General features: G+C 34.8%; 1 protein-coding gene across 2 annotated transcripts; it reads right to left on the reverse strand.

The window, feature by feature from the left end:
- Nucleotides 1-7,116: 7,116 nt before the first annotated feature.
- On the reverse strand, nucleotides 7,117-10,735 carry LOC133798586 (auxin response factor 16-like). Of its 2 annotated transcripts, none has more exons than XM_062236959.1 (4): nucleotides 10,638-10,735; nucleotides 8,821-9,919; nucleotides 7,561-8,432; nucleotides 7,117-7,422 (listed from the first exon to the last, which is right to left on the reverse strand). In XM_062236959.1, the coding sequence occupies exons 1-4, from the start codon at nucleotides 10,679-10,681 to the stop codon at nucleotides 7,368-7,370; spliced, it is 2,070 nt and encodes a 689-aa protein (XP_062092943.1). In that variant the 5' UTR covers nucleotides 10,682-10,735; the 3' UTR covers nucleotides 7,117-7,367. The 2 variants fall into 2 exon arrangements, with proteins under 2 accessions (XP_062092943.1, XP_062092944.1); XM_062236960.1 differs by lacking the exon at nucleotides 10,638-10,735 and adding an exon at nucleotides 10,137-10,558.
- Between the last annotated feature and the right edge of the window lie 2,317 nt (nucleotides 10,736-13,052).

Here is a 13,052-nt window from a genome sequence, read left to right on the forward strand (position 1 = left end):
GGTCCTTGGGTCCAATTTCTTTTCTTGTGGATTGTATACCCTAACTTCAGATGGGCATCCCCAAATGTGTACATGTTGCAAACTCGGTTTCCAACCTTTCCATACTTCAAAAGGAGTTTTTGAGACTACCTTGGTTAGAACTCGGTTTAATATGTACACATATGTTTTTAGAGCTTCAGTCCACAAGGATTTAGGAAGTTTAGGGTTGCTGCTAAGCATACTCCGCGCCATGTCCATCAATGTTTGGTTTCTTCTTTCTGCAACACCATTTTGCTCGGGTGTACCGGGCTTGGTATATTGGGCAAAAATCTCATTTTCTTGAAGAAATTTTGCAAAAGGGTCAGGTGCTTGTCCATCTTCAGTGTGTTTATCATAATATTCTCCACCTCTATCTGATCTCACTATCTTAATTTGCTTGTTGCATTGTTTCTCTACTTCAGCTTTAAATATCTTAAAGACATCTATCGCTTCGCTTTTGTTATGAAGTAAGTAGATATACATGTAGCGTGAGTAATCATCTATGAAAGAGATGAAGTATTTCTGACCATATGAGTCCATGTATGGACTACATATATCCGTATTTATGATTTTTAATAGGTTGGAACTCCTATGGACACCACTTTTCTAAGACTTGGAGGTATGCTTTCCCTTAATGCAATCCACACAAGTATCAAAATCATTCAAATCTAAGGTATTGAGTACCCCATCTTTCACTAACCTTCTAATTCTATCAATGGAGATATGTCCCAATCTCTAGTGCCATAATGTAGATGAATTCTCATTCATAACATATCTTTCATTGCAAGCGTGAACATGCACAATATTATAAGCGGTATTGTTTTGTAAATTAAGGCAGTAAAGACCATCAGACAAAATACCATTTCCAACACATTCAGATTTATTATATAAATTAAAAGATTTGTTTGTAAATGTAAAGGAAAAACCAAAAGGTACAAGTCTTGAAACGGAAATCAAGTTTCTAGAGAAACTTGGTACATAAAAATTCTTTTCTAATTTTAAAATAAAACCGCTACTTAAAATGAAATGGCACGTTCCAATAGCCTCCACGTGTGAGCCCATCTTGTTTCCAGATAATATGCTTTGCTCACTTCCCACTAGCTTCCTTAGGTTTTGTAAACCCTGCAAGGAATTTGAAATGTGAATTGTTGATCCATAATCAATCTACCATGTGTTAATATTAACATTATCCATATTAGATTCATAACATACGAATGAAATTGGATTACATTTGTCATCCATCCATTTCTTGAACTTGACGCATTCTTTTTTTGCATGTCCCTTCTTTTTGCAGAAAAAATACTTGATGGAATCCTTCTTTACTTCGCCTTGGGGAGGCATTTTATTTTTCCCCTTTTCCTTCTTAGATGGTTTACGTTTCTTTCCTTGGGTGGCCATGTGAGCACTTTCACCTTGTTCCTGTAGGAGCCTTGCTTCTTCTTGAGCACACATGGTTATCAGTTCATTGATACTCCATTTGTCCTTATGTGTGTTGTGGGAAATTTTGAAAGGCCCATATTGAGGTGGAAGATTATTAAGGATGTAGTGAACTGGGAAGGTTTCAGGAATAACTACATCAAGCTTCTTCAGTTGAGCAGAAATGTATCTCATCATTGAGATAGGTTCTCTAACTCCTTTGACACCAGTGAGTTTTGTGGATGAGAACTAGTGGATGAGGTTGTTGTAAAGTGGTTTGTCTGAAGTGTCGAACTTCTCATTGATCAGTTCGATCAAGTCTTTAACTTTCTCAGGTTGCTCCACCGATCCACACATTCCCACAGGGATCTTGGACATAATGAACATGATACTGAGGCGATTGGATTGCTCCCATTTTTCATATAGTGTGATCTCAGCAATAGTGCTAGACGTAGTGATTGCAGGAGGTCCGTCCTTCCTTATTGCGTAGTCCATGTCGGTGCAGCCTAAATGAAGAAGAACTCGTTCCTTCCATATTTTGAAATTGTCACCCCTAAGCTCAGGAATTTCGGTAAGGATTTCAGCAAAACTAGAGGAAGATGAAGAAGCTGCATGAATAGGATTACAAACTTAGATTTTTAAAGATTGAGCCTTAATGAAGTCATGTTTTACCAATGTATAACATGCTAAAGGATGAAATTTTATTAAACAAAAATTGCATGTGGGCTAAATTTTTAATTTAATAAAATTGGATGTACATGATGATAGATTATTCAAACAAATTATTTGGGATAAATTAAGGTTTGATAGTTCTATCTAAATTAAATAAAGATATTAAATTAATTATGATAACTCTTGTGGGTAAATTAAGAAAATTAATTTAATATATTATCCTAATTAACTATATAAATATAATGAAATCCCTGTAGGGTAAAATTATTATATCTATATAATCAATCATAATTTATGTCCATTATGTGATCATTTCAAATTAATATATAATTAAAGATATTGTGGCTACTCCCCAATTATTTAAAATTATATGGTTCACTGGACATTATGTTTTAGGCTCTATGAAGACCTAAGAACAATTTCGTTATAACATAATAAGCAATCACAGAGAGTAGTGCTCCAAGTGTAGTCGTTCAAAGATCATTAAAAATCGTTCTAGATTGAGCATTTGTCTCAATTTCATGTGTTCTTATGTCGACTACAAAATTGTTTATGTATTATTCATAATTTTATTCACCCTAAATATTTTATGAATATTAATGTGAATATTTTATGAATATCAACGTGCTAAATATTATTCAACCTATCTTAATATTTGAATATAATATAAATATATCTAGCACAATAATGAAATATATAGTGTATTTAAAATCATAAAGTCATACATGTAACATTAAATATAATTATACTAAAAATAAATTTTGCATGAATAATAACAAAATAATCATACAAAATAGCATAATTATTCATATGTAGGAAGATAAATACAATAATCCCATATATACACTTGGCAGAAAAATTCATGCTAAATAAGACAATAAAATCATTTATTGATTTGGTGAATTAATAAAATAATTGCACAAACTTAATTGTAAAAGAAAAATGTAATTACATTCTTAAAATAGCACAATTACTTAATATTGCATGAATAAAGGAAATATATCATACAATAAATACACCAAAATCAAATATTTGCACATTTTAATTAATTTCCAAATGACATACAAATTACCAAAATGATATGTTTTAATTAAATTGGCAAAAAATTATAAAATGAAATTTATTGCCTAAATAAGCATTAAAATCAAGAAAATAATAAAATTCCAAAAATTTATTAAAAAAATGTAATTTTTCAGAATTTTTTATAAATTTTTCTTCAATTTTTTTTAATTCTGCCATGGGGAACCTGTATTGTGTCGTATGACCCGTCAAACGACGAGTCGTTTTTCTTCAGCAATGACCGAAAACGACATGTCTTTTTGGTCATCTCCTTCAGCCAACCAGGTCGTTTTGACCCGTTTTTCTGCAAGTGGGTCACGCGACCTAGTTTTAAAACCCGGTCGAAAAAATGCATTCCAACGACCAAAAAACTCGTTTCAAAGCCCAGATTACATGGAGATGAATAAATTAAGAGATTCATGGCATTAGATTGATTAAACAACTAAAAATCTGGTTTTAATTCTTAAAAACTTTCGACCATTAACGTATTTAAGAGAATTTTGAATGCTTCCAAGGGTTTCAAAAACTCAATTTTTATGAATATATAATTAGGAAACATAAGATAAAGGGTTTCTAATAGCATTAAAAATTGAAAAAACTAATTTGAATTTGAATTTAAGAACCAAATTTTGAAGCATATATCGGCCAAACTCAAAAAAATTTGTCACATATTTATGCTACAGCTCTAATGCACAAAAATATGTTAGAAATTGATAAAATAGAACAATCCTAACAACAATATGCAGTAAAACAATCCAAACAAAAAAATTTAATCATTCAGCAATATAAACATACACGAATACATATATGTGTATATATGAATACATAGGCATATATAATTCATATATATATATATGTATATATGCATACAAAAATAACAAAGTAAAGATAAACATGACTCTTGATACCAAATGTTAGATTAAAATTAACCTAGATGCATAACAATCCTAATGAGGAATACACAGATTGTTATAAAATGTAGATGATCGAATAAATGTACCTCCAGCCATTTCTATTAATAATATCGATCTACAACTCTAGATCTACAAAAGAAAAAAAAGAAAAAAGAAATTAGAACGAGTACACAAGCTTCCAAGCTCTCACTAACTCTTTTAGATGGAGTTACTGAAAGACAGAATAATGAGTAGCGAGTTTGGGGACCGGTACTCTATATTTATAGAGTGAGACATTCCATTAAAGTCTCTGCCACAGATTGAGATATTCTCTCAATCAGTTGGGATATGCAAAATCGGGTAACAAACAAAATTGGGTAACAAATAATGTTGATTATTAATTAAAATATTTGTCAATAAATAAAATATTGACTTTGAAATATTAAATAAATTAGTTGTAACAAACTGATTTTATATACCATATAAATAAATATTCTAACATAATTGTCGTGCTACTTTGATTGAATGGTCAAACTACCATCATTGGCATCATATCACTATTGTTAATTAGATATTATCCTTTTTCTTATTAATAAATAAAGTGTATTGCTAAGGGGCATATACGTGGCATAACTCTAGTGGTGTAATCCAATATCGAATCTCAGACATTTTAATTTAGTAAGTATTATAAAGTATTACTAACCAATCATAAAGCGTCATCTCATGTAGTGTTAGACATCTTAATATGTCAATTAGCAACACTCGAAGATAGAGATCGAAATCATTAGACAAAACAAAAGTAGTAAAGCATATAAGTGTGGATCTTTTAAAAGAAAAAAAAAAGGTAAATAAGTGTGGACACACTTGTAACTTTTCACCTAATGTTGAACAATTTATTATTTGTGAACAAAGGTTATTACTTATTATGTCATTATGCTAATCAATATTAATAAGTTGGTATAGACAGAGTTCTTCAATGTACGTTTTCCCCCCTTTTTCTCCTAAATACTATAATGCTGTTAAATACTATGATATCCTTACACCAGCCAGCCTTGATTGGTCTCCCCAGATTTATTTTAGACTTTACAAAATATACGTACAAACCAACTTGCACATGATGTTCCTTTCCTTGGCCTAGCTAAGCTAGCTGTGGCCATAGAAACAACTAACAAGGTCATAAGAGATTATATTTTGTTGGTTTGACAAACTTGTTTGAATTGACTTAATTTTATGGTCTCGAGTTTCCACACACACACAACTAAATGATATTAATAGTAATAATAAATTATTCTTATGCAATTCGTGCGTGTGAATAAAAAATAGAAGCAAAAACGAAAAGAGATGACGAAAAACAGGTTGCCGGAGTTGACTAAGGAGGGGGGAGTGGACAATGGCAAAATCTTGGATCTTGGTCACTCGAAATTAACATTAACAATAACATAATAACATTGTTGAGCAACTCAGCACAGCACAGCGCCATTGGTATCCCAATCCTACTCCTCTCAATTTCAACGCCTCTCCTTTTCCTTTCTCTCTCCCTCTCTCACTATTCTTGTCAGAATCTTTAACCAATAAACCTTCTCACATGCCAAAACTATTTGCTGTTTATATAACCAACCAACTCATTAATATTTTCTTTATTGAGTAATTCATGAGACTAATACCATTAACTATTTTATGTTTGAGTTGAGGTGAGGTGAGGTGAATAACACATGATTTTTGTGACAATAATCAAAGTTTCCATTCAAATAATAATGATTGGTCAAAATGGAAAAATTTAATGTTCATACTCCTTTATGTTAGCGGTGTAGTTTTTGTGAAAATAAAAATAAAATCGGGGTCAATGAGGAGATCCCAATTCCACGCACAAAGAATGTGTTACATGTCTGTTTCTCTGCTGTCCTAATAAATGTGGTTGTCTATTGGTTCAGACTGTGATATTTCATGAATATGAAAACCCATATCTTCATTCTTATTTTATGTTTATTTTAGTTTGCTTATAATAATAGTTAGCTTTTCAAAGTAGCATAGGGTTAGGATCCCCTTCCCTTGGCTCACGAATCTTTGTCTGCTATACGCATTTGAAAATCCATTTCTATAATCTCTAGTTTGAAATAAAAATAAATTAAAAAAATAACCAAATATCACTTTGAGTTGACTAGCACTAGCAAACTCTTTCTTTAACTATGGATTAGTTTACACATCCCAAAGCTAGGCCAATGTTATAATACTTCATTTTTATTCATGTACCAGTATTTGCGGCAATATCATAAGGTCAAGACTGGTTGAAAATTTGGAACCAGAAAATTGCCCAAGAGATAAAGTATTATATGTATTTATATATGTATATATATATATATTCAATAAAAATAAGCAGATCCTAGAGCGACCAAAAGGTTTGGAAATTTAATTATCCAGATATATTGGGTTCACTTTTAAAACAAGACAAAAGTTTGTGATTAGTTGAGTTGAGTAGACCAGAGAAAAGTCAAGTAACAGATACAAGGGTCTTGATATAGGTGCTATGACCTCAGACTCTAAACTTCTTCAATATGTTTATATTGGTAGGTTCTTACACACCCAAATGAATGCACAATTCCGGTGATTTTAAAAATCATTACAGAAAGCATGCGTATATATGTGATTTCATTCATATTTTTCCTTAGTGTCTTCAGAAATATAACACTGACTAAGATGTCCAATGACATTTATTCTGTATAGTTTAAACTATTTATTCATTTTCCTGTGATGAGACTTGATTTGATGCATGTAATCCTAATTGTATTACTGAAAAAATGTTTTATAATTTACATAAATAAAATAATATTCCAAAACTAGGAGTACAATATATAGGTGTCATAGTTTTATTTCTATTCGTTTCCAAGTGCTTATGCACTTCCAAATGGAAAAGAATGAGAGAAAGAAGCAACTGTTGCCTTCGGGATTGTTAATATAATATAATAGCGTGTGGCTGAAGCAAAGTGAAAAGAATGAGAGAAGAAGCTATTGTGTTTCTCGAATCTCAAACGACTAACAAGTTACTTACCATAACCAGAAATAGGCAAAAAGGCTAGTTGGTTCTTTTTGTGTTGACAGAAAACATAAAAATATTTACATAACACAACATTAGAGGCAGGAAGTTGTTTAAAGAAAAAACATGAACTCTGTTTTCCTGGAAAGTTAAATCATCATCCAAAATAAAACAAGTCGATCTTATCCCACAAATTGTTGGGGGGAAAACATGAAATAAAAACTTAGTCATTTCAGCTGTACAATTCAAAGGAGAGTTTCTCATATGTTCCTAAAGTTTCACTGCCTGGGATCCGTGTGGATGGTTAGCCTTCTTACTGACTTCAAAAACTCACTGCCACAAAAGAAACAGCACAAAGCAAAACTATTAGAATCTTCACCATAAGGCCTCAATAATGTAAATCTGAAAGTGAATAAGATTGTAAGTTAAACAAGTTTTGAACCAGAAAATAAAATTATTTTGCATAACTACCTGAAGGGTTCCTCTCCGGTTTGTTTAACAGAACCTGCTGCGTCCAGATATAGAAGATTTTTAAAAATCCCTGAACCTTCTTCTAAACCAAACATGTCACCCAGCTTTCTGTACAATTCTTGATATGAACCAAGAAGAGAAAGATCAAGGGTCCTTCCCACGTCATCTGATTCAATGAACACCTTGCAGTGGCCAGTCTCCAAACCATGAAGCTCACTTCTCTGATCGTGATGATCCTTGTACCAGGGTGACCTTCCATCAGATGAGTTCACTGTTGAACCAGAACCATTATCAGAATGATTTGTTGTCTTCTCTAAATTCCCCTCAGATGAACTGTTTTCACCAGAGGAACTCTTGGAGAGCTGCTCTTCAGTCAGTATAACCTGTCCAAACAATAATAAGTGAGGTGTCTTCATTTCCTCATTTGCCTTCAAGCTTTGATTGGGATGCCCCATTTTCAGCCAGCAAGAAATATTCCCACTGTTCTCAGTGCTTTTCATGAAATCACCACCAGGATTTCGAAGAGGATCAGCGATATCCAACTGCCGAAGACCAAGTGGATGCATTCCCTGCTGCAGTTCATTTCGGTGGAGTTCCACTGGATATGGCCCAAATTGAGCATGCCTGGCTCCCTGTATGCCTGCAGGAAAATCGCCTTGAATACAATGAAAAGGGGTGTTGGAGTTGAGGAAGTTGGTGGGGAGTAATGGCATAGGATGGCTAACAAGAGCAAAATCTGGGTTCTGTGGAAGCCGCAACTTCTTTCTTGGTGGTGAGAATGGATGCATGGCGGGAATGCTTGAGACCAGTTCGACCAACCACGGATTAACACATTTCACATTCTGGAGTAAATCTGGTTCATCCCATGTCACCTAAAAAAATGAATTAAAATTTTCTTTCAGTAACTCAAACCAGTCAAAACCTGTCTAATAGAATATGTCAAAGTTGCCAAGACTATAGAACTACCTAATGCCTAATGATTGATTGAAATGATTAGCTACTACCGACTAAGATGATATAAACTCAGATACAAAGTTCACCTGTCCTGTACTAACTGTCATTTGTATTAAATGGAGTAGAAAAAGGTCATCTTCGTATATGTTTCAAAAGTTTACTGATCTAAATTAGGGGCAAACATCTTTCTAAAACTGAACTTTACGCATTTATCAAAAGAAGGACAACGTCCATTGTACCACACAGCACTACCTAGCAAAGAGACAAAGTCTAGTCCAGTCCTAACAGAAGTAAAACAATACTAACCTGTAAAAGACGCCACGGAGAATCAGGCCAATGGATTGGATTGTCAATCTGAGCAGCAGAAATAGTACCCATGAACCAGCTAATTCGAGAAGAATCCTCAGTCTCAAAAGGCATCTTGAACCGCATCCCTGAGCACCACCTGATTTGCATTGCAGCCCTTACAGCCGGGGCTCTAACACAAAACTCCGGGGTGCTTGCCCGCGGATAGTATACTACTTCAAATGGCTGTCCCCTGGCTGCAAGAGTTGCAGCTTCAACAACAGATTCAGCTTTCACTTTTCCCCTCGAATCCCTGATACCACTTTTTCCCATCACTCTATTCTCATATTGAGAACCATAATTTCCGACTAAAGGATTCCAAACAGAAGGGTATTCATGTCCACAACCAATCCCCTTCTTAGCCCTCCTTATTCCAACACAGAGATCCCCATTATCAGCCCTCAAGAACACAATCGAATCACCAGCAACAAGCTTCTTCTGGTTCACAAAATTACTCCAACCAGTTGTCAAAAGGTGCCGCCGAGGGGTACCTCTATAGATATGTCTAAACTTCCAAGTCTCGCCATGAACATCCTTAGCCAGAATGTTCTGAACAGGAGGCACAGCTGAAAGATCCAAAGGTGGAAAGATAGTCTCAGCACAGTAACGAGGGACAGAGAAACCACCCCCATTGTTAGCATCAGATTGTGTTAAAGTCTTGGCAAAAGATTTGGGTTTCTCAGGATTCTCAATTCCATTGTTTCCCAGATACCCTTCATCATCAACATCAAAATCACTGTTATCCCTCAAAGGAGTCAACCCCATTTTTGCATAAACCTCATCCGTTTCAGGATCTGCCATGAATTTTATGGCAGATACCTTACAAAGAATGTGTGAAGGGATTCTAGAATTCCCAAAATCTACATTTCCTTGGGCATGTTCAGCGTGGCCTTGAGGAAAGTAAAGGACCTTAGAGTTAATGGGAGGCATTTGAACCAGAGGACCAGCACAGGCGTGCCATAACTGAGGATCCAAGCACTTTTCAAAACCCATCCTCATTGGTTCTCTTCCAGAATCCATTACTCTGATCATCTTCAGGCAAATACAAAAAGCCTCGACACTGTCATCATACCAAAAGTTTAAAAAACAAACAAATTTATGTCAGAAATCATAACAGAAAATACATACAAACCCATATTTAATTCCCTATAAAGAGTAATCAATAACTACTAAATTATCAGCGTCAAGGAGACTAATATTCAGAAAGCCAAACAAAACCCACGAAAGAAAATTCAAAAGGGTAACCACAACGTGAAACAAAATATATAAATGATTACCTTTAAACTTAGAAAATCGAATACTGAATAACAAGACTACCCAGAAAGCTTCGACACATACAGGGTCTTCTAGTCTAAACAAACAAAAGCATTTTCAGGGAATCTAAACGACCGTCTATTCAGAAAAAGGACAGCAGAATTCTACCAGGACTGAAGGATATTGAAATTCCCTGAAAATTAAAATCAAAAGCCTGGAGAATCTTTCTGGTGAAGAAACGGGTGTGTGAAGAAGAGTAGGTTCAATGTGTGAAAAGAGAAGTTTGGTTATATATATGAGAAAACAAATACATACGTATATTTATATATATATATATATTATGTATGTATAGTCACAGTGCCCGACACGCGCACACACACTAAAAATGATATAAATCAGTGAAGCTTCGTTGCCGACCAGACTGTCTGCCTGTGATAGTGTGATAGTGAGAAAGAAAGGGTTTCTTTTCTTTTATACAAATAAAAGTAAATGTTTATCAATTGTAATTTACAGCAGAGACTTGCCTGATTATTTTTCTCTTCGTTGTTTTCGGATCCAGATAATGCATAAACTTGTAACCAAATTTCAAGTGATAGTTTCTCACATATATGTTTTATTTTTTTTAATAATATTATTATTTGTTTTTGTCAAAAAATAAAATAAAATAATATTATTTATTTCTGGTTGTTTCTTTGTCTCTACTCTCGATTTCAGGCGCGTGTACTTGGCTCATTTCACACAGACACAGCAGAACATTTGTCAAAATACTATTGGTGTCAGATTTGTTTCTATTCATCCGGTTCTCCACGTGTCAGATTAAAGTTATCTAGACTAAATATACTTTTTAAATAAGTAAAGCGTATATTTGCAACATATCCTAACAATAAACAATATAGTTATATCCATCAAAATAACCTCATACTATTTTTTAAAAGAAAGGGAAAATAAATATAATTGGTTAAAAAAAATTGCTAAATCAGTGTAATATTTTATATTTTGGTGCATATATCACTACTCTATCATAAATACATAACATTGGGAATTTGTTGTATACCTAATTATTAATTTTACATGATAAATACTAGATTGGAGTAATTCTCACACATAACTCCATTAATTTACGTTAAGAGTTAATTAGACCAACACAACACATGTCACTTCACAATTGATTTAATCATAAATATTTTTAAAAATTAATTTTAAAATATATTTAAAAATAATATAAAAAAATTAAATAAAAAAATGTAAAGAAAGTTAAAAAAAATTAAAACTAATTATTTTTTATAGGACATTATTACACCCAAATTTCGAGAATATAATTTATGGCCTCGAAATGTAGGCTTGTAACGTGTAAACTCGAAATAAGCAAGTATGCCACGTCATTAGGATATACGCAGATTGAGTTTGGCAGTTTTGCTCGGCATTAAGGAGACGACGATGGAATTGGTGAGCTCAGAGCTACATGCAGTCTCGAAGATGTTTCGAGGTTACAAGTTAAGCTCGAAGCTACAGCTGAATAATTGCAAGAGTTCAACACTTGTATAAATAAATTTCCTAGTTTGTTCTTATTGGCGACCGATCACCAGTTAAGAAGGTTTGAGCTTAGGCATCAAGCTCGAAAGGATGAATCTTCTCCGAAGTCTGAGTGTAATTCGAACCTTTATTGCAAGCTCGAGGAGGTTGGTGTCCGATGGTTGAGCTCGGTAAAGTCACTGGCTAAGGGCGAGGTTAACCAGAATGAAGAGCTCGTGATGTGGGTCGATCTCAAAAGTGAGTTAATTGTATGTTCGAGGTCGGTAATCCAGTTTGAACGCAGTTGCTATTTTAAAATCCCTATTCCTCTGGGATTTGTTGTAATCTGATAATAAATCCCTATTATCATGGGATATTATGTAATTAATGCATTTATTTGTATTTATTTCAAATTTGAATTGTAACTTCCCGAAATAACAGGGAAGATATTTTGTAAACCAATCTATAAATAGACTGGAAAATTCATTTAGAGACAATTTGGTATTGGGAATACTCTGCGAAAATTGCTTTCTAAAAACTTTGAGAGAATTCCACCACTCAATAATATTGACTCGTGGACTAGGCAGATTTCAACTGCTGAACTACGTAAAAACTCGTGTGTTTTTTATTAGCATTCTTAATTGTGTTTAGTGCTCTTCTAATTTAAGTTGACGAAAAACGGCGTCAACAGTTTGGTACTTTCATTGAGAGCATTAAGCAAGATGTTAGACTGTTTAATCAGAAACCTCCTGAATTATCAATGGTCGCCACAAACAACCCCAGCACTGGTGGGGGACCATTGCCCCAAATACCAATGGAACAAACTCCTCGCACTGAAGATCACCCTCGTCGACCTGGGAAGCAACCCATGGCTGACCAAGGCCGTGAAGAGAGAAGTGATTCATCCGATTCTCGAGGGCCGCCTGCTCCCAGGCCTGGTGAGGATCTCTACTATAATCCAGAGAGATACATTCCCATTGTGGAACTAGAGAATCGCCAACTGTGCCAACAATTGGCAGAAGCAATAAGGCACAACGAAGAATTGGCCAGACAGGCTGCTGAGGCTGCCCGGGCACCACCCCAGAGGCCAAGAGGACGTCCCCGAGGGAGCACGGTTGCCAGGAGAGCTGAGCAAGGGGCCCAACAGGCTCAGCCGAGGCATAGAACAAATCCTGGTGATGAACGCCCCAGAAGAAACACTCGGGCTGAAGCTACTGATAATCCAACTGCGGAGCTGTCTATGAGAACGGGGAATAACTGAGCTCCTCCAGTAGCTCAAAATCCGAACCCTGAGGTAGTAAGGAACAACCCGGAGCCTACCCGGGCCAATTCTGGACCATCTAGGCCCAACAATGGAAGGCCGCCACCTTCTCCAATAAGACATCTACCGTCTCCAATAAGACACCCCTCACTAGTCCGAGAGGCCC

Source organism: Humulus lupulus, chromosome 8, assembly GCF_963169125.1.
Source record: "Humulus lupulus chromosome 8, drHumLupu1.1, whole genome shotgun sequence".
Classification (NCBI taxonomy): domain Eukaryota; kingdom Viridiplantae; phylum Streptophyta; class Magnoliopsida; order Rosales; family Cannabaceae; genus Humulus; species Humulus lupulus.

Bases quoted from the DNA above. Each gene is read 5' to 3' on its own strand.
- LOC133798586 (XM_062236959.1), bottom strand. From the start codon at position 10,681: ATGCATTATCTGGATCCGAAAACAACGAAGAGAAAAATAATCAG. The intron at 9,920-10,637 runs GCAAGTCTCTGC...GTATGATGACAG, and splicing joins ACGAAGAGAAAAATAATCAG to TGTCGAGGCTTTTTGTATTT. The intron at 8,433-8,820 runs GTTAGTATTGTT...TCATTTTTTTAG, and splicing joins CTCCGTGGCGTCTTTTACAG to GTGACATGGGATGAACCAGA.